Source organism: Gallinula chloropus, assembly GCF_964237585.1.
Source record: "Gallinula chloropus genome assembly, chromosome: 1".
NCBI lineage: Eukaryota > Metazoa > Chordata > Aves > Gruiformes > Rallidae > Gallinula > Gallinula chloropus.
In genome coordinates this window covers 184,516,077-184,538,144 of record NC_140085.1, presented here as the reverse complement: position 1 = coordinate 184,538,144, position 22,068 = coordinate 184,516,077, and the positions used below count along the sequence as shown (strand labels likewise).

The following is a 22,068-nucleotide window of genomic DNA, read 5'->3' as shown; positions in this document are numbered from 1 at the left end:
CAAATATGACCATGGCTCTGACTCCTGGGCACAGAGCAGTCTGCCTGCATCTCCACACTCCAGTGGCTTCATGCCATTAACCTAATTGTATCAGACATTGGAACCAGTGCAGCCTTTGACTTACATCTCCAACTGGTGAAAGTATGTTAAACTTACTAAAATTGAGCAATAAAAAAAAAGTTTTCTGTGGTCACCTTTATTAGTAATTACATGAAGAAACAGACTGTGAATATACTGAATTTGGTGAATGTTTTGGCAGCAGCTGGCTCACTAATGGAAGAAAAGAGTTAAGTGGTTTGGCCCATAAAATTAATGTTCACACAACTGTGTTACAACTTTAGATTAAAATAAAACTCAAAGCAAATATTAATTAAAATATTATCCATCAGACTGGGACTCTCACCTCTTCCTGTACACCTGGCTCTACTCTGTGTACGTGCATTTTCAGCTTGGAAAATCTGAGGCATCTGCAAACGATGTAAAAATGAAAATCATAAGTAAAGTATAAAGGTGCTATTTATAAAAGCTTGCCACTTTATTATTTATAGTATTCCATTCAGTAAACATAAGCCTTACCACAGAAGGCAGTGATGAAATACAGTGACATCATCCCTCATTCCAGGCTGATACCACTATCAATGAGACTTTTGCTTATTTTCCTCAAATGGATTCACATTAAACAGCATTTCTTAAAGGGACACTGGCAACCTGAAATGCATTTGTTTTCAGAAAATGATTGAAAGTATTTTCAGATGATTCCTGTCAGTTGGTATTTTTGTAGGTTTCGGTTTTTTGGGGTATTTTTTTGCATTCAGCTATAAATTCTTCCCCTCTCCATTATTACATAAGAGATCTATACTAGCTGAATACTTTTAATTCAGACTGTTATCCTGGAATAGTGAAGGTTACAGCAGATTTTTGAAATTGTATTAAAAAAATAAAGAGCAAGAAACAAGAAAGTTCACCCTTTTGCCCCTGGATCTTTCCATGGACTTATAAAAGTAAGGACTAAAGACTCAAGAGCATCAGAAATTCTTTTCAGGAATAGCTTTCTGAGTTTCTAAGCAAATTTTTATTAATTGTGTTTCCTGTTTGTGTCGTCTAAACATTGAAGTGAATTTGCTACCTTCATAAAGCAGTAGGGTTCTTAGCATCTGACTTGGCACTCGGGAACAGAGATATCTTACATTGATGTCATTGGTGTTGGCTAACAGCCAACATGAGTTTTCTCCACAAATGAATTCTGAGTTCATAATCATGAGTATTCAGCAGTTCATATCCCATTACTATGAGCTACTATGATCCCATGAGAGCTGTACGTCCTAAACACCTTGAATACTGAACACAAAAATTCACAGTGAGCCAGTTGGAAATAAGATGTTAAAAATATTCATTTATAGGGAGTATTTGGTGAGAAATTTCTTACAGAAACCACTGAAAACTCGATATTCATTCATGTACTGCTTGTAATCCAAAATGTTGTAGGAAACATAAATAGAGCCACTATTTGTGTTATGTCCTGGGATCTCAGTATTATGCTGGGAAGCTCAGTGCTGAACTCCAACAGGCTTTGCAAACCCAACTGTGTACCACCGGTGACTACCCCTCTTTGCTGAGAATGGTGGGAAGCTGTGATCCTGTTCTCTTTGCTTGACCACAGTCAATCCTATTTAGCTCCATCTTGTTAGTCAGAATTTACATAGCCCTGGTTATCTCTACAGTTTTATCTGAGAACGCCACCACACCTGGAAGGCTTATACCTTCCATGTACGAATCGGTGAGCTACAGAAATGCCTCAGCCCAGCGATTTGTTACTTAAATTTTTGACTCGGTGCAAATCAACAGCTCGCAAAGACACTCCGGTGTGCAATTGCGTGATCGGGGATCTACCAGAGTCACTCTGGAGGTCAAGACTTCCATCTAGTGGTGAAATTTAAAGGTGCAAAAGGAGCAGTTCATGGGAATAAGCTCACTGCAAGCACCCTTCTTGTTCCAAGCTGTAACTGAGGAGAAGACCAAGAAAATTAGAGTAAGAAAAACCAGGCAACCCACAGCGACTCCGAGGTTTGGGAGGAGCAGTGTAGTTCAGGCAGGAAAGGAGGACAGGTCACTGGGGTGGGTGTTGTCTTAATTAAACCCAGGTAGGGCATTCTGCAGATGTACAGGCAGTAGTTGGGCATACTGCACAAGCTGTGAGCCCAGCCCATGGCCTCAGGCATGGCAGGAAGCAAACCTGGTCTCTGCATGGTAATCTTGCCCAGAGAAGTAGTGGATGCCCCGTCCCTGGAGGTGTTCAAGGCCAGGTAGGATGGGGCCCTGGGCAGCCTTGTGTAGATCCAGGCCTGGAGTTTGGTGGCCCTGCCTGTGGCAGGGGGGTTGGAGCTCTATGATCCTTGGGGTCCCTTCCAACCCAGACCATTCTATGATTCTATGATTCTATGATCTGTGTTTTCAGGTTACATTTTTCTGAATTAAATAAAAATTACTTTCAGGGGGGTTCAGGAGAACAACATTTTCCAGGTTATAATCATCCTGTCAAGAGCTCTTGATAATCCCTTCTCTTTCACATGGTTTAGAACTGTAAGCTGGTTTATAATCACATCTTCAAGGATATGTCAAAAAGATGGAATAAATTGTGCTGGGTTTGTCCAGGATGGAGTTTATGTTCTTCTTAGTAGCTAGTATGGGGCTGTGTTTTGGATTTGTGCTGAACACAGTGTGGATAGTATAGAGATGTTTTCATTACTGCTGAGCAGTGCTTACACAGAGTCAAGGCCTTTTGTGCTCCTCATACTGCCCTGCCTGTGAGTGGGCTAGGGGTCGGCAAGAGGTTGAGAGGGGACACATTCGGGACAGCTGACCCCAGCTGACCGAAGGGATATTCCACACCATCTAATGTCATGCTCAGCATGTAGAGCTGGGGGAAGATGATGGAAGTGGACTGTTCAGAGTGATGGTGTTTGTCTTCCCAAGTCACTGCTATGTGTGATGGAGCCCTGCTTTCCTGCAGGGCTGTGGTGAATGAATTCTTTGTCTTGTTTTGCTTGTGTGTGTGGTTTTTTGCTTTCCCTATTAAAATGTCTTTATCTCAACACATGAGTTTTCTCACTTTTACTCTTCTGATTCTCTCCCCCCACCCACTGGGGTGAGCGAGTGAGCAGCTGCATTGTGCTCAGCTGCCAGCTGGAGTTATCCCATGACACAGAGTACTTCTTGGAAACTGTAAGGACATAACAGTCTCTGCAACAGCAGTGAACTCTGTAAATAAAAGACATCTGTGAACTTGCGGAGGTCACTTTTGCAAGATTAGCCTACCTCTCCTCTACCTTCGTCCTTCAACACTCACCCCAAAAAGAAGAACCAAACCCCAAAACAAACACCCAGCCACCAAAAACCAATTCTTGATATCCACAGCCAAAAATCCAGACACATTGTGGAGGAATATAAGTGCATATTTTGCAAGTACCTCAATAGACATAACCATATTCACTATGCAAAAATGAACAGTGACAGCTGAGTGATAAAAGATAGTGTTCTGCACACTGTTGAAGTCAATAAGGTGAACTGAAGTAAATTAAATTATCAACTCACTTTTTGCTGTCTCATGTTTTCAGAGAATTGGATTTCTCTTTATGTAGGAAGAACTATGGATGATAGATTGAGGTTTGTTTCCACCACAGCAAATTCTTCTGAATGTTCCTGCTGTATCTGATTATCTCCAGTGGATGTGTAAAAAAGTCTTAGAATCATGGAAACACAGATGGGTTTGGGTTGGAAGGGACCTCAAAGATCATCTAGTTCCAACCCCCCTGCTATGGGCAGGGACACCCTTCACGAGACCAGGTTGCCAAAACCCCATCCAACCTGGTCTTGAACACTGCCAGGGATGGAGCAGCCACAGCTGCTCTGAGGAAACTGTTTCCAATGCCTTTCTAGATGGCACCCCTTCTCTCTGTGTGTTGACCACACCACACAGCTTGATGCGGTTGGCAAACCTGACAAGGGTGCACTCAATCCCACAGTCCATGTTGCTGACAAAAATGTCAAACAGCACCAGTTCCAATGCCAACACCACTTGTCCCTGGTCTCCACTTGCCCATTGACCACAATTCAGTAAGACACTTTACTGAATATAGACTGGCAAGGCTGCATCACAAGGCCAGTGGAAGGGGAGATGTGAAGCAAGTAGAGGCAGAAGATCAAACTAGCCAAGGAGAAAGAATTAACATTCACCAGCAACAGTATTTCCTGTTAAAACTGGCAAATGAGCAAGAACAATGTGAAATCTGAATTCTCCCATTTTTTTTTACTGACCATTCGGGGAGAGGCAACAAAAACTGCTCCTGCCAATCCTGGTTAATAATCACCCTGCAGGAAAATATCTGTAAGCATCATGAGTGGGCCTTGCCTGGAGATGAGTGATACGGTCCAGCAACTCTGACTTACAAAAAGATACAGACTGTCTCCTCATAAATCCTCCCATAGGCTGCCTGTGTGGGAAGGAGAAATAGTGTATTAGAATTTAATTGGAATGAGAAACAGATGATCCAGTTAAAGATCAGGACAGACAGGTGATTTAAATGTTTGTCTTCTACAAACTAATTTGAAGAACTGCTGCTTACAACATCCATTCCTCATTGAGCCATCATGAAGGAATCTTAGCTATTTATCACATTCTCCCAGCAAAGACTTTATCAATGGGTAATGGATGTGACAGGCAACAAGCTAGACATCACAATAATTCTTCAGCCATCTTTGGAACAAAAGACTCAAGAGGCGAGGCAGTAACTAATTCAACAAAGACTAACAAAGCTCTGAAAGGTCCTAACACTGTTCCTACTAAAAGGACACAAATTCTTCCAATGCAACAAGCAAGGCCAACTGGTTGTCCCTTGACCCCACGTGTCAGAAGACAAGACAAAGTTCCCTTGTCAAGCTTGTCAGAGAGATGGAGTTTTTAATGACAGCAGGGTTATTCAGGGAAGCAAAGGGAAAGAGGAGGCTAGATAGAGCGGGGGATAAGTGTGGTAACCTCTCACCCTCTGAAAATGCTGCCAAGCAACAGCTATAGGAACAGCTCTAGAGCAGGGGTTGTTTCATTAGAATGCATTTTATTACTTTGTCATAGGATGCAAACAAATTTTTTTCCCAACAGTGGTGCCAGGATAACAAATGGAAAGTCAAAATTAAAATCAACTGATAACCCATTTGTGTAATCATCTCCTAAGCATTTTTCTGTACATGAATGACATTCCTTTATCTTTTATGCCTGATAGGAATGCAATCACTGCTTTGGTTGGCCTCAGTCAGTGCCTATGCTGCAACAAAACCTATTCAATGACTTCAAATTTTACATGTGGTGAAAATTTATGGAGAATATGCAGAGTCTAAGTCAAATGGAAATACTTAGATTTAAATTTAGATTAGATGGGAAGATGAAGCTGCAGATTTACAAAAATTTCTATTCCTCCTCTGACAGTAGCCTCAATTTTCTGAGTCAGCTGGTTTTGCGGGTCAGTGTTGCCCGGGTGACAGCATTGGCAGTACATCTAGATTTCACTGCATTTACATCTAAATCAGCTAAGAGGAAAATCTTTATTCTTGGGAAACTGAATTCCTCCAGTTTCATGCCTCAGAGAAGCAATTGTAGCTATTTCAAATCCATGGCATCAGAATTGCTCTCCTCACCCTTACTTTGAGAACTTCCCAAAAGATGAAGAATATCAAGCAGAACTTCGGCAGACTCTTATCTTCATGGACTGAAAGAGAAGAAACAACAATTCCTGAGGATTATTCTTCACTTGATAGCAAGGTCCATTCTTTTTCCATCTTTCCTTTTAAGTCAATGAAAGGTAGGAGTCCTATGGTATTGCACCTCTAACTTGCCACTCACCAAAAGCACTGACATTTAGCATCTGGTCTGTGGTATGGGAATACCACATATTGGGTATACGCAGTCTTTGAGACAGTAAGTTTCATGACAGCCACCATATGCAGGGATGTTATTTTCCTTTCGTATTGAGCTGTCGTCTCAGCATTCCTACATTTGTTGATTTTCCCTTAAATGTCTAGGAAATTATGTATTTTCTTGTGTGTGTCTGAAGATCTTGAAGGGAACATACGAAGTGGTAAATAGTAAGGGACTAGGTAGCAAAGTGTACATACCTGTTCTGATTGTTTGCTCTGCTTTCCTCTGTTTTTGACTGTTTTATATAGCTATATAGAGACATGGCAGAGTTCATCAGGGATTGGCTTTACTTTCTGAGTTATCTAAAATAACATGGGGGTCAATAATTTTACTATCCACTCAAGTGTTTTCTAAGTATGAATATTTTCCACTAAATAAAAAGTAAATAAAGTGTTTTCACTTTAATTTTTGAAATATAACAAAACATATTATCCTGAATGAGTTACAATGGCTTGATAGAACTTCCTAATAAGAGAATAGTGCCTTGTCAGAGCTTTACTTTATTTCAAGGATGGTTTGACATTTCTTTGTATCAGTCACTTGGGTGAAATGTAGCTATCAAGTGGATAGATTTATATGCATGATGTCATGTTATTCTGGAGGTATATGGAGGCAACAATGACACACTTTTGACAAGTTATTGTGAAAAACTTGAAAGATGTGTGATTTTCTTTAAATTGCATATACCTATAAATTTGATTTTATGGGGGTTTGTAAAATTATATAGTTAAGCTAAACAGAACACATAAATTGGATTTTCTAGCTTGATTTTCCTACCCAGTCATGATGGCTCAGCAATTGCCAGAATTCCGGGGCTAGATAATAAAGGCAGTTTTGGGAGTGACTGGATGGTGGTCTGTGGATCTTAGATCACTCTGCTAGCCACAACAAAACTAGAAATGTTGAAAGCAGTAATAGAAGAAGTAGCAATCTGAAATAAAAATATTTACTAAGTACAGTCAGATTCAAGTAGTCAAGTGAACAAACAAGGTATGTGCATTGCCTTGTCAAAGTTAGTAATCTTAGATGCCATTAAATATTTAGCATGGTCTATTTGATTAGTGTGGTCTATTTGATCTGCTTCTCACAAGCTCCTTCTTTGGGAGGTCTTTATTTATGATTTAATAGCTGCCCATCAATTTGGTGCTTTGAATAATAAACTAAACACTCTTTATCTGATGAGTGTTGGTGTGCAGAAGGAAATAATTTTTGAATAAGACCGTGGTTTTTAATTACCAGCTGCCTTAAATAAACAGTAGCATATTCAGTCCCCAGCAGTAACACTGGGGAAGAGACCTGCGATCTGTGGTGACTGAATTATAATTGCCTTGCTATTTACTGAAGTAGGAACACTCACAGGTACACAGGGACCAGGGTTTGACTATAAATAAATAAAGCATTACTTAGGGACCATGTTTCAATGCAAACGAAAGATAAGAAAATATCTTAAAAAGACATAGGGCATTCCTTTTCTCACAAAACACACTAGAGACATTTGTGACATTTTAAATACAACCATTAGTTTGTCTTTTAACTTCCTAAATCCATGGAGCTAATTAAACTACAGTAGCTTTTCTGGAGAAAACAAATTAATATTAATTTTACAATAGGAAAGGAAGATTTTTTTTTTTATTCCCACTGTCTATAACGAATGCACTGAATAAAATATTCCTGCCTGAAATAATTTTAAGTGACCCTTTGTTATTCCAAATGAAATTCTAGTATATAATGCAGCTATTGTATTGTCTAACGTATTTACCAATCTTTCCTTATTTTAACACTACTGTGAACACTGAGAACTACACATATGTTGGAACAGAATGAATATGGACCAGCAAGCTTTTTTTTAAAATGGGGAATGAGTATGTTTGAAATTGAGAACATTCTCAAGAACCTGAAAGCTTTTTTAAATCAGTAAGATGCCAGCATACATTTTAAGAACTTAGTTGGAATGGGATAGGAAAATTCATGTCCATGTGAAATGTTATTCAACTCATGGGGTATATCACCAAATTTACTCTTCACAGATATATCTTTTTCTGTTGTTGTTTAATTAACAGAATCTTTGGAGACTCACCCCCCACTCCTCACCCCCTCACTCCCACCCCCTCCCCCCACCCCATATCTCTTTGCAAGTCCAGATGAGCTTAGGAATCAATCTGGTATTGAAAGGACATGTCTGATCCTATATGCATTTGTTTTGTGGAGTTCCCATTGACCTTACTGACTTGAGTCTTTGTCAATAATTCCTTGAACTTGCACTGATTTTCTTGAATTACAGGTTTTGTCACTTAAGAGTGCCTCTCTGAGGCTTACTGGTATTGTATCATGTCTATACCCAAAGACCAGTATCCCGTGTAGTGAATCTAAGTATTTTTAATAGGGATATTCTGGAACAATCTAATTTCTTTAACTTACTTAGTAAACAGTGTCTGGAATGATTATGACAGATATTTACTTCACCCATTCAGGACAATAAAGTAAAATCCCTTGTAACCTTTTGCTCTGAAAAGGAAATCAATCTATAGGTGGGATGATGATGATGATGATTATATGCTAGTATTGATGACCAGAAATTTTCTCTCAGGCATGCAATTCTGGGGAGAGATCTCATCTCTTTTCATAGTTCTAATGGTCTACAATAGCATAAAGTCAACTTTCTCTATTACCTGGCTGTGAGACTGAGTGGGACTTCGGAGATAATCAATAATAGAATACATCTATACAAGTACTGTATCTCAAGCAACTGAATGTATTTAAAATAAAATCTCTAGGCTGCTGTCATCTGTAGTGGGAATTGTGCTATGCTAGCATTAGAAGGTTGAAAAAGTGGCGAAGAGTTAGTTTGCCTCATTTATTTTAGTTATGTTATAAAGAAATTTCAACTTTAGCTACAATTAAAAGGAACAAAATAAATGCTTTAAGATGGTGGCAGGATATCTTTAGCATCTGGTAAATTGGAGTTCCCGAGGCAATGGATGTAAATTTATATTAGAACTTATCTTTCCTGTTGAGATCCTACAGCTCTTAGGGTGCTTAAACCTTCAATTAACACTTCCAGCGGCATTAGTAGAAATTTGCTTAGTAGAGTCTTCAGGGAGATATTAATGTGATTTCAAAATAATTATTTTCTCAGGCACTCAATTCCTGAGCAGGATGAATTATGAAAATTCTTTTGAACATGGTAAATGTGGATATCGCTGCTTGCTTTAAAAAAGAATTGTTGACTGTCTTAGTCCTGAGAAATGATCTCTAATCTATCTCTTATCTCTTGCATCACTGTCACACAGTCACAAACACCAGAAACTCTTGACTGTACCAAAAATAGTCAATGTTCCCGTTAACTTTGAGCCAAGAACTAGTGATCAAAACCATTACATTAAATGGTCTTGCATTAATCTAGGAGAAGAACTACTGTGGAAAGATAGAAACGCATTGGTTTCTGACTGCAGTATTTCGCCGGAGGAGTACTTTGGAAGCGTGTTTTATTTTACAGCATACCTTACACAAGGCATCTTTGTACTGAGTGTAACAGAGCCTGACATTTGAATCCCCTTTGTTCCTAGTAGTGCTGAGGTATCGGGTAACTGTACCCATCTCCTGGTTACTGTCGGGTGAAACCCAGAGCGACTTCTTTCAGCAGCTGAACTTCCCCCGCCAGAAACCATCTTTCCCCACTCAGACTTTTGTCCCTGTCAAGGCTGATCTCAAGAAGCCACCCCGCAGAGGTCTGTCCGTTTGCCTTCCTCTCCCAGCCGCTCCATCATCCCGGGAGGCGGATGGATATTCGGTGGAGAAGGAGAGCGGTTCAGCACCACGGCCAGCGCCCGGCGACCACCGGCCGGCGGTGAAGGAGATCGCGGGGGTGACAGCGGCGGGGACAGGGCAGAGCGGAGGCAACGCGGAAGAGGGAATTTCTGACGCGATGCTGATGTTTTTTATGGGGAGCAGCAGTCAAATAAAAGGTCGAAGCATGACATTTGGCCTCCTGCACTGTATTTTGAGCCGGGGGAAGGCCATTTCACCGACACAAATGGAATAGACAACACACTTCTGTGTTACCATCACGATCTTCACAATGTATTAGACTGAAAGACTTTTGTGCAGCAATAGGCAGGGGTTTTTTTCCTCATTACTCTAAGTTTGTCTGCTGAGGGCAAGAGTAACAGCTGCTGATTACCAAATCTGAGGTTAAATTAAGGAGCCGAAAGAGAAAAGATATAAAGGGGAGGAAGTGACACACTATGTTAAAAAAGATCCACTCCATATTTCACCCCAACTCCCAACGAAGAAATGTGACAGACGACATCCCTTACTGTGATGGCACAGGTTTGGCAGTGAGATTGATCCGCAGCACTTCTATGTACGTCCTTGGAGGGGAACAGGAGGAAGTTACTGAACCACTAAAAAAAAGCAAAAGTACAACCAGCATTGACTCTTGCTTCCAGCCAAAAGAGGAAGACAGAGACTGGATGTATTCTAAGACTCAGGACTGCTTGAAGTACTTACAGGATCTGTTAGCCTTGAGGAAAAAATATCTTGAGAACATCAATAACTTGAAATCCATGCATATGACTGCAGATTCCCCAATGTCCACAAAATCATGCAAAACTGGAAAGAAGTCGTTTCTTCCACTCCCACCCAAAGAGTCTCTTAAGGTAATTTCTTAGAATTTTTGCCATGTGCTTGGTCCTAAGCCATAAAACAAATATGACCTATGTTGATTTTCTTCTTTGTCATCCAGTTGACTTTTTATTGTTACATTATTTGAAAAGTTGCTAAATACCTTAAGATTCTTTCTAGGTGGTGTGAAATTAAGTATGAATGACTGGTTGTGGAAAGAAATGTATATATCTGTGTTTGTGTAAGAGGAGAGAAAATAGGTGAAGGAAAGAGGTATGAGAGTATGGCAAGTATCTGAAAACATGTTACGAAAGAGACAACTGTTCTCTCAATACTCCAACAGGCTACTTAAGTGCCTCAGAATTCTCCACAAAGGTTATTAATAACTGACAACCTTAATGACTAAGTTAATGACTGACAAGCACAGTACTCCCTAAGTTTACTGGCAGCCTTCTAATTGGCATACAATTACTTACACAAAATAATTGTTAATTCCTTGAAAGAAATAGGGTTTTTTCTGACTGGTCAGGTGGTTTGTCAGTGCTACACTTAACATCAGGGCAAGCTCTACTGGTAGGCTGTAGGGCATGATAAATTCTTAAGAGTTCCTTTCTTTGTTAATTAATAAGTTGGCAGGTCACTTTGAGGCAGTATAATTCTTCATCTTTCACTGTAGTGATACCACAAAAATAAAACTAAAATATTTTCTTTGATGCAGACTATTTCTATGTATCCTAGAGAGGAAAGCTTCCTCCTGGGTGCAGTTCATAGACTGAATGTGTCTAGCCAGTTCAGTCACTGATATGATTCTAGGCTCGATCAGTGAGGACAACAGAAAGGACTGTAGCAGGTGGGGTGATCTGTTGGTAATGTGACCACAAACATGACATTGACAGCAGACTCACAGGTTACCTAGTGCAGTCTTTAAGCTGGATGCATACTAGTGGGGATGCTGGGAAGAAGGGATATGTGGCTGACTTACTGATTAGGCCGAGTAGACTTTACCAGAAAGTTATTGCTACATTTAGATGTTCTGCCACAGAAGAATGTCAATGGCTGAAGCTGAGCTCTGTCTCAGGCATTGCGTAACCAAAGGACAAGGCTCACATATTTAGGGCTAGACAGCACATATTCTAAGTTTATATTTTGATCTAATACCCATTCAGTCAGTGAGAATTTTCATTTGGTTTCATTGGGTTTTATGTCATCTTTTTGATGTTTTGAATGGTGAATCTCAGAAGATAGAATTAATAGTAGGGAACAATGCTCAGCTCAGTGGGCTGGAGAAGGCAGATTTTATAAAGACATGACCCTTTATGATCAGGAAAACTCCAAAGAGAATGACTGAGATGTAGGAGAGTGATCCGGTGGTGCCAGGAGATGAATCTCAGCACTATAGCTACAGTCTGTGAACTGAATTTGTGCACTGTCACGCAAAGATTGGCTTGAGGTAGGGGTGGTTTAGAACATTCTGGTTCCCCTGATGAGATGAACAATGATGTAGCGGACCAGTACGTGACTAACCATCAGCCAGGTGGGAAAAAATGAGTGCTAAAACCATGGACCAGGAGGTTGGGAAATAAGTTCTGCACAACTAGGCTTCATACAGGTGTGTGAACTTCTGAGACTTGTCACTAAAAATACCATTTAAGGAAAATGCCAAAAGCTTACCTTGAGTTTGGCAAACAAGTGAATGTCCCACAGGGTGAGGCTGAGTGCTGTCACCTGACTGTGGACAGCTAGCTCCTACAGAATCACAGAATCACAGAATCATAGGGGATGGAAAGAACCTTGAGAGATCATCGGGTCCAACCCCCCTGCCAAAGCAGCCCCCTAGCTCATACTGCACAGATAGGCGTCCAGATGGGTCTTGAATATCTCCAGAGAAGGAGACTCAACCACCTCCCTGGGCAGCCTGTCCCAGGGCTCTGTTGCCCTCACTGTGTAAAAGTTCTTCCACATGTTGGTGTAGAACTTTCTGTGCTCCAACTTGCGGACATTGCCCCTTGTCCTGTCTCCACAGACCACTGAAAAGGGGCTGGCCATTTCCTCCTGCATCCCATACTTAAGATATTTATAAACATTAATAAGGTCCCCCCTTAGTCTTCTTTTCTCAAGGCTGAACAGCCCCAGCTCACTCAGCCTTTCCTCACAGGGGAGATGCTCCAGGCCCTTAATCATCTTCATAGCCCTCCTCTGGACTCTTTCCAGGAGATCCCCGTCTTTTTTATACCAGGGAGCCCAGAATTGAACACAGCACTCCAGGTGGGGCCTGACCAGGTCAGAGTAGAGGGGGAGGATCACCTCCTTCGACCTACTGGCCACACTCTTCTTGATGCACCTCAGGATCCCATTGGCTCTCTTAGACACCAGGGCACACTTCTGGCTCATGGCCAACCTATCATCTACTAGGACCCACTTTTACGTATGAACAGCCCTGGTACCGGCTGGCCTGCAGACTCCACAAACATCTATCTCCTTAGGAACAGACAGGGACATCAGCAGGATATAGCACCTATATTAGTCATTCTTGCCAACAGAAATGGCAGCGTCACAGCTGCACAGCCCCGGTTTTGCAAAAATTGGGAAAGGGGCAAGGAGACTTCTAGCACAGCCAGAATACTCTGCTTTCTAACTACAAATTTTATGTTCGCATATTGCAAGGTTTGTCTTATCACCAGGCTTGAATAGTTCTGTCCCTAGCTACGTGTTTGTGTTAAATTACCTGTCAGTGGAAATTCACTTCTTTGTCCTACCTGCTGCATGATTAATGGGAAGGTACTTTGTCCAGGCAACCCTGTCCTTATGGGAGGTTTAATCCAAAGATTCCTGGGACCTGGACTGAAGACTGACTGTGGATTCAGAATTTGACACCTGGGTCTAATGAGAGAAAATAATGAGACAGGTGGGCCAGATGCTGGAAATACATAGGCATGTCTTTAAATTGTCTTTTAACCGATAAGGGCTTAGTCATAATAACAGTCACTATTTTCAGCAGATGTGTGGTATAAGCTATCTGTTAGCAATTCTGAGGATGTCAATCAACCCATAATGTCAGAAGGGGAATAAGCTAGCTCATTGCTCTGCCTCCACAGAACAGGGAACAAGCTGGTCCTTCAGAGATGTGATACAGCATTTATCCTTTGCTACGTTTGAAACCCCAGCTAGTGATTTTCTGACTTGTTGCTGGCTGACAATACACCTGTCTTGGGCTGGTGGGGAAAATATGCATTCCTTCATTAGGTAGAGCCTGGCAAGAAGTATTCATCCCATATAGACCTACAGAATTGCTAACCAAGGCTTTATAACTGCTTCAGCATTTATAGACAGGCATTTTCTTTTTTCTTTTATCAAGACAGGCTCCTAATTTTAAACCTTGTGGCTTTCCTGTGGGAATTATCACAGTGTTGAATGACTCGTATTTTAGCACACACGGTCCTTTTCCATTTCAAAAAGACTTTAGCAATTTAGATCTGGATTCATTTCACCTAACCTAGGCATTTTAATAGGATGCTTAAATTAGTAACCAAGTTACCCCACAATCCCTTTGCAGCTAAAGAGAAAGAGCTGCCTGAGGAAGGGAATTCAGCCTACCTAAAGCCTGACTCATCCTCTGAAGGTGCTGGAGCCCTGCATTAATTACAGAAGGAACCCTGCATGACTACATCTCTAATGTGTGTCTCATTAGGTGCCTACTGCTAGGTAGAATAAATTTGGCCTGAAAGCTCAGCTGTCACTCAGCCACCTAATTAAATGGCCTGATATAAAGATTCTGAGGGATTTTATAATACCTTGCTAGCAGTGCCCAAACGGAAGATGTTTGCATGTAGCAAAATGGATATTTGTTATACTGATGTTCCTCTTTCTTTGATGACCACAAACTATGGAGTAGTCTGAACCTGTCCCATTTTCTAACATATTGAAGTATGGAATCAAATACAATTTTTGCAGCTTTCTTATACATTTTACCCATTAAGAAATCATTGTGACCAACCCTTAGCTAACTGTATTCCCTCTCTCTGATCAACAGGCATCCATAGAGAGAAAAAGCCCACAGTCCAATTCAGATGTAAGAGAAGCAATAGCTTTCTTTGACTCTGTTATTGCAGACCTGGATTCAGAGAGATGGCGGAGAGTTCCTGACGTGGATCTGCCAAATGTGGATGTCGATTTTGATGGTGCAGTATAAACCAGCCAAAATATGATTTTTTTGGTGTGCAGTGGGTGGTGGTGAGGGGAAAGGCACTGTAAGACCATGTGTATTTATTTAATGGACACAGTTTTCCTCCAAGATTTGCTTCCCAGATCTAGGATCATTACATGCAGTATGTGAAACTACAGTAATACAATGCTTGTTCCCCATGGAAAGGGTGCAACTATTTTAGATGTGGCCATCACATTAGCAAATGCAGCATATGTAATGCTGGAATGGTGCTTACTTTCTGCTTAGAGCTGAATTCATAGAGTCACAGAATCAAGAGAATGATTTGGGTTGGAAGGGACCTCAAAGGTTATCTATCCAACCCCCTGCCATGGGCAGGGACATTCTCCCACTAGACCAAGCTGCCCAAAGCCCCATCCAACCTGGCCTTGAACACTGCCAGGGAGCGGACAGCCACAGATTCTCTGGGTAACCTCTTCCAGTGCCTCTCCACCCTTGTAGTGAAGAATTTCTTCCTAATATCTAATCTAAATCTCCCCTCTTTTAGTTTAAAGCCATTACTCCTTGTTCTATCACTCTATGCCTTTGTAAACAGTCCCTTTTCAGCTTTCCTGTAAGCCTCTTCAGGTACTGGAAGGCTGGAAGGCTGCCCTAAGGTCTCCCAAGAGCCTTCTCTTATCTAGGCTGAACAAGCCCAACTCTCTCAGCCTGTCTTTGTAGGAGAGTTGCTCCAGCCCTCTGATTATCTTCGTGGCCCTCCTCTGGATTTGGTCCAACAGCTCCATGTTTTTCTTGTACTGGGGACCCCAGAGGTGGATTCAGCACTCCGGATGGGGTATCACAAGAGCAGAACACAGGGGAAGAATCACCTTCCTTGGTCACACTGCTTTTGATACTGACCAGCATACAGTTGGCTTTCTGGGCTTCAAATGTGCATCGCTAGCTCATGTTGAACTTCTCATCAACCAACACTGCTAAGTCCTTCTCCTCAATCTCCACCCAGCCTGTAGTTGTGCTTCAGATTGTGCTGACCTATGTGCAGGACCTTTCACTTGGCCTTGACGAACTTCACACAATTCACATGGGCCCATCTCTCAGCCCTGCCAGTGTTGCTCTGGATGGCATCCCTTCCCTCCAGCAGGTTGCCTGCACCATAGAACTTGTTGTGCTAAGGGTGCAAGTTTATACCCTTGCAACTCTATCCTGAACTGTATTTGGAGGAGAGTTATAAAACATAGCAAGATAACTTTTGCTTCATATGGGTTTAATTTGTCATTGAGAAATGACTGTATGTTTTCTTTCCAGCTATCAGAAAAGAAGTAACTTAGAGTTTAGGCTAAATAACTGCATTTCCTTCAGAAAGAATAGGATTTCCTAATTAAAGATGTGCCCGTCTGAGCTCATCATGTGTCCTGTAACAGACATTTCTCTCCCTTGCCTTAGGTTAAGGTGGATCTCTGGAATTGGTCAGACTAGCTGTGCCCTACAAGTGTATATAAAGGGACTAATCTCACACATGTTTACACTGTAGGCATCAAAGTACTAGATAAGACGGATCCCATCTCAAGCAACATCCTGAAGTGAAAGCAGGTCAGCTTTTCAGCATTGCCTCCAGGAAGGGCCCTGCAGGCACCCTCTTCTCTTACTGTGTATATAAAAAAAATCACTGGCTATTAACATTTAACTATTAACTATTAACTATTAACACCAGATTATCTTCTGTCTTTCAGTTGCTACCAGCACAAGCGAACACAGTTTACACTCAAACTGGATCCTTCGTGCTCCTCGGAGATACTCACAAGATACTGCCCAAACATCAAAGACTGCAAACCAGTCTCAAAGAAACAGCCAGCGGAGAACCACTTGCTCTAGGAAGAGGTTGGAAAGACATCCCATGTACTTACCCAAAGCTGTGGAAGGGGCCTATAGCACTTTAAAATTTAAGCCCAAAACACGTAAAAAGGAATACTGAAAGAACATCCACTCTTCATCTGAAGATAGAATATATAAAATAGGGCATTTAAGACTTGCATAATTTTTTTTTTACCTCTGACCCAACTCTTATGCTCTAGAAGTAATGTGGGTAGTCACTGAAGGTTCTTTGTGTGGGACGCATTTCAAGCCATGGCAGTTCCAAGGATGGACTCACATGAGGGTTTAACTCATCGAGTTCATTGTGCCTAACAATACTGCTTTGTCATTCAGCTTGGGGGGAACTCCAACTTGTCAAACTTTTTTTCTAATGCTGTTACTGAAAGCAATGATTCAGAGACTGTCTGGTGTGGCAATTTTTCTTCTGACTCCAATACTGCAAAACAATATTCAAGCAATTCATCTAACATGTTGGAGCTTTTTGCACCAGTGTTTCCAACTTCAGAGCAGTGAAGCAGAATTTTCTCCCTTTTCAGTTTTTTTGCATATGAAAATTTGTATGTGCCATCATTGACTCTGTGATCTGAGACTACACAGCAGCACTGAGGTACAAGCAGGCTGTGGTACAAGCTGAAAAAACTGTAGTGAAGGAATCAGCATTAGAAACCTGTGTTTTGAAAAACTGCTCCAGTGTGTTTTGGAAAAAAACCTAAGGTATCTTATACTCTGCTTGCTATTGGGAATGCTTCTGTCCTGGGATACAACATCAAGGGATTAACTGCATATACAAATGTATACAACATTTTTTTTCTTAATATGCTTACATCACCAATTTGTTTTCATCTATTTTAACAGCCAGTTGTTGAATCTAGACATGGCAGCGTACAATAGAAAAGACTAATGTCTTTGAGAAGAACACTTTGCAAATAAATTGGAGCAAAGGTTGTTCTCAAGGGCAGAAGACAATTTTCAGGCAAATCCTCTGCACCTGCATTATATTATACCCAATATTTGGAATTCTGCTACGTCGTCATGTAGCATGGAAGAATGCAGCTTAGAAGTGCTCCTCTTCAGGCTCTTAAGCCCCATAATCTGACAGTTTTACTCGATTTCTTGTTTCTACCTTCAGTAGTTTCATGTCCACAGGCTTGGATAAATTCCCAAAATCAGTGACCATCAATATAAACCATCTGATAACCTCCATAAACTTTGTGCCCACCACATAGGACATTTGGCAGGTGGAAATTCTTGCTGATTTGTGTTCCTAGTCTTTGGGACTGAGTTATTCAAACAGCATTTCTGCCACAAGGTGGAAGTACCTCTCTCGGATCTCACTGATCTAGAACACTTTCTGTCATGAGATAGGAGAGTGCCAAAACAACACGTGTTCCTTCATTCAAAGCTGGCATCTCCTGATTGATTAAAGCATTTTGTTTCTTTCTCTGGTGGCACCCATGAAGGGGAGGGGTGAGTTGTTTCTGCAGCACTTTAATTCTGGAGGTGCTTTGGCCACTCTTTGTCTAGTCTGTATCCTCTTCGAAATGGCCAGTTTAACATCACTGATACATCTTCATGAAGAGTTTAAAACAGTGTCTAGATTTTTCTTCCCTGCAGTTGCTGCTTCTCATGCTTAGTCTGTATTGTCTCTAGTGCTGCTGCCTTTGTACCTCCTGTCCTGTCCTGACTGCCTTGAACTGAACATCACAGTCATCTTTAAAGTTGTTCTGCCTTTGACATATGATTTTTTAAGGCCAAACCCTGCACATTTTTGGCATCTGTGTCACCTTGAAACACCTCTCTAAGCAGAATCGCACGCTGAAGTTGGTGAGGAATGTTTTTACCGAGTGTGTGGTCATCTTTTTTCTCCTAGAACCTGTAACATAAATGGATGCTGATGGAAAGCCTCACCATCTTTTTGAGTTAGTATGGCAGAATTAGGCATGTGCATAATTTAAATACTCATGAAAGAAGAAAAGGATTTCAACTGTGTTCTACCCTGGGCTGTGCTTCATGTTCATAGTGCCAAGGTTTTACTCATCGGAATAGCTGATCTTTTTGCTATTGTTTTAAGGAGGCACTGTCATGTGCAGAACCAAACCACTTCAGCATGTTTGACTTCCCCTGTAACTTCTTGTCTGTCTTTGTAAAACAAAGGTGTCTCTGGTCATCTGCTGTGACAGAGGGTAAGGGTCCCTCTGCTGCCCAGCACAAAAACTCCAGTGTGAAATATATGTTTGCTTTTATGAATAAGGAATGGGGTAGAGGGTGGGGAGGAAGAGTTATAATTCCAATTTGTATTCTGTGATTTATTTATTATTTTTTTTCCTTAAAACTCACTTCAAGCCTGTTATCATCTTAGGAATTTTTTAATTATGCAAGTAAAATAAAGCAGTTTTCCCCTAAGACTATTTTCTACCTTCTATCCCATAAAAGTGGGTATCTTTCTTCTCCTAGCATATTAGCCCTTGTGAGCTCCTCACTGGTCATGGTTCAGCTCCAACATGTTCCTATCATCTTAGGGCACTCTCTAAGGAGATGTGAATCAAGGGTTCAAGCCCAGAAGTTGGGTACTATGCTACATGTTCTAGAACAGGGCAGTTTAGCAGAAAGGGAATAGAAAAGAGTAAAGAGGGGCATTTCCATTCCCTGCTTGCTGCCTCCTCAGAGAAGGGTTTAGTGTGGATAGCAACACCCTCTGTATTGCCCTGAGACAGAACCATGTCCTTGACTAACACCAGCTGGGTTCCACACGGTTTCCAGGAGCAGTTGGTTGCCCTACAAAGGTGCTTCTCAGCTGCTCTGCATTGTTTGCCCAAGGCTTGTGGAGGCAGGTCTCTCTGCAGTGACACTGAATAGACTCTATCTGCCTTGGGTAGGCCCTCTAAATGACCTTGCTGCAACATGCTGCTATTCTCAGGTATTGCAAGGTTGAAATTAAGCACCTACTATATGTGCTCTGACAATGCAAATGTACGGGAGAATTATTCATGACCAGCAGAGCTCTGTATGACCTAGATCCCTTCCAGAGATTATTAGTGAGCTCTTTCAGCCATGCCCCCAGGCCCTGATAATGAAGTGCATCAACTAGGAGCTCTATTGATCAAGGCCACTAGTGTGTGAGCATTTGCTACAGAAACAATCCCTGAAAGCTCTTTCCCAGAGTGCATCATTAGGAGACCATGTCTTATTGTTTCCAATTCAGCTCAGATGAAGAATTGGGGTATTTCAAATTCCTGTGGCTAGTGTCATTGCTGAGCACTAGTTCTGAAGGGGCTATGAATTTCTGAGACACCACATCCACAGCTGTCCATGAGAAACTAAAGACACTGTGTACAAGAATCCAGTAACTAAAGAAAGATGAACTCTGTCGAAGAAATCATGTCCTGGAGGATTCAAAATAGTTTTGTCCTTTTGTGGTGAGGAACTTCGTGTAATCATGATGCATGTAAGTGAGCTGAAATTGCAAGTGTCTGACAGAAACAGAAGAAATATAGGCAGCTAATGGAAAGTTGGCAGCTGGACAAGATGTGCGCTCTGGTTTGAATCTTTCAGTGCCATAAAGTTACATCGAAGGCAGAAGGTGTCAGCAGTGCATTAAGTAATGCAGGAAGTCCTCCAAGGTAATGTATAGCAAAGATATATAGTTATCTGCTTCTCCAGACTGAATGGGGTGTATAAAAATATTAGATTAGCGCTTAGTGGATGTCTTCAAAATTTTTGCAGCTGTCAGGCCAGTTTGTAGTTCTGTGTGGATAGATTCATGAGACTGCCTGCTCTGTTTCCATGCTGGAGCAGGTGCACAAAGAGATTAAAGCAGCACAAAGCTGGCCAGTCACAGCAAGATATGTTTAGGAGTATTTTGCCACCTTTTGGGCCTGTAGCTTGGAGTTATGTCCATGGTAAAGTGGAACCAAGTTGCATCAAGTCAGTGGAATGTCTTTTGACTTGTCTTGTGGTTAACGTTTGGAAACACATGCTGCACTGAAAGAATTTTGAGGGGCAATCAGACCATATGAGCCCAGTTGCTTCAGACTAGGCTGAGAAGCAGAGGATAGAGTCTGTTACTTGATTAGCAGTAATTTAGTGCAGGGTGAAAAGTTTTCTACTAATAGGCTTGTCATATTAAACAATTATCCATCCTTTTTAAGGCAAGACCAGGCATCATCACCTGAATGCCTCAGTGATTATAATACCCTGACCCCTGTCAGAAGATGGGGTGACCTATTATATATGTTCCACCCTTTTGCTAAAGTGAGACTGGGCAGGGAGCAGCTCCTCACCAAGAAGTCTGTGGCCACTGCTAGGGAGGCACTGCAAATGCCACCGAATTCCAATGTGTGATTGAGCAGAAAACTTTTGCTAGTAAGTGCTGGGGACTATCACTTATCTCAGAGCAACAGCTCTTGAAGGAGATTTCTAGAAAGGTAGCTAAAACTATCTCTTGGCCTGTTGTAGTTTTGTGTGTCTGAGTTCTGGTGGAGAAGGGGGGCTGCAAGCTGGCTTCTGCTTGCAGAAGCCAGAAGCTTTCTGCAGGCCTGACAGAGTAAACACCAGACGGCTCAAGGCCGGAGTCATTGCTGACCAAGGCCCAGCCCAACAGCGATGGGCAAGGCACATCTGGGAATCACACTGAAGAAGAAAAAAACTGCTAGCAACTGCTTTTTGCCACCAGAGAAGGGAGTGAGAATCTGTAAGGAGCTGTGCAGACACCAAGGCTAGAGAAGTGGGGGAGGAGGCGCCCCAAGTGCCACAGAGAAAGATGCCCCTGCAGCCCGTGGAGAAACCCATGGTGAGGCGGGTGTCCCCCCACAGACCATGGAAAAGGCCGAGACCCCACCTGCAGCCCGTGGAGAGGCCCCACAGTGGAGCAGGTGGAGACACACAGAAGATTGCATTGGAGCAAGCGTCTGTCAGCACTTGCAGCCCATGGAAAGAGACAGAGACACAGAGATAAGTGAGAGAGAGACAGAGAGAGAGAGATATCAGCGTCAGAGCAGGTTTGCTGGGTGGGTCGGCTTGTGACTCCATGGAGGACAATGCTGGAGCAGTCTGGGCCTGAGAGACTGAAAGACATTGTATGATTTATGACAGTGTGCCATAGCAGTGACCCACACTGGGGCAGCTGGTTAAGAGCTGAAGCACTGTGGCAAAGGACTCATGTTGGAGAAGTTTGTGAAGGACTGTCTCCCGTGGGTGGGACCCCACGTTGGACCAGGGGAAGGGTGTGAGGAATGCCTCCCCTGACTAAGAAGGTAAACTACTGGTGAGAAACTGACCGAACCCCCCATTCCCCCATTCCCTGCCCCTCCCTGTGCCACAGTAGGGGGAAAAAAGGAAGAAAAATCATTACTAAAGTTAAATTTTCTAAGAAGGGAGGAGTGGAGGGAGGTGTTTTTAGATTTGGTAAATGCAGAATGATCTCTCCCTGACCTTATCTCGACTC

The 22,068-nt window shown here is 42.0% G+C and overlaps 1 protein-coding gene across 1 annotated transcript; it reads left to right on the top strand.

Annotated features, from left to right (window-relative positions):
- Positions 1 to 10,212: 10,212 nt before the first annotated feature.
- On the top strand, positions 10,213 to 16,725 carry LOC311195941 (uncharacterized protein C13orf42; the record flags this gene model as incomplete). The annotated part of the gene is made up of 3 exons (XM_084269404.1): positions 10,213 to 10,626; positions 14,622 to 14,769; positions 16,484 to 16,725. The coding sequence occupies 3 exons, from the start codon at positions 10,213 to 10,215 to the stop codon at positions 16,723 to 16,725; spliced, it is 804 nt and encodes a 267-aa protein (XP_084125530.1).
- Between the last annotated feature and the right edge of the window lie 5,343 nt (positions 16,726 to 22,068).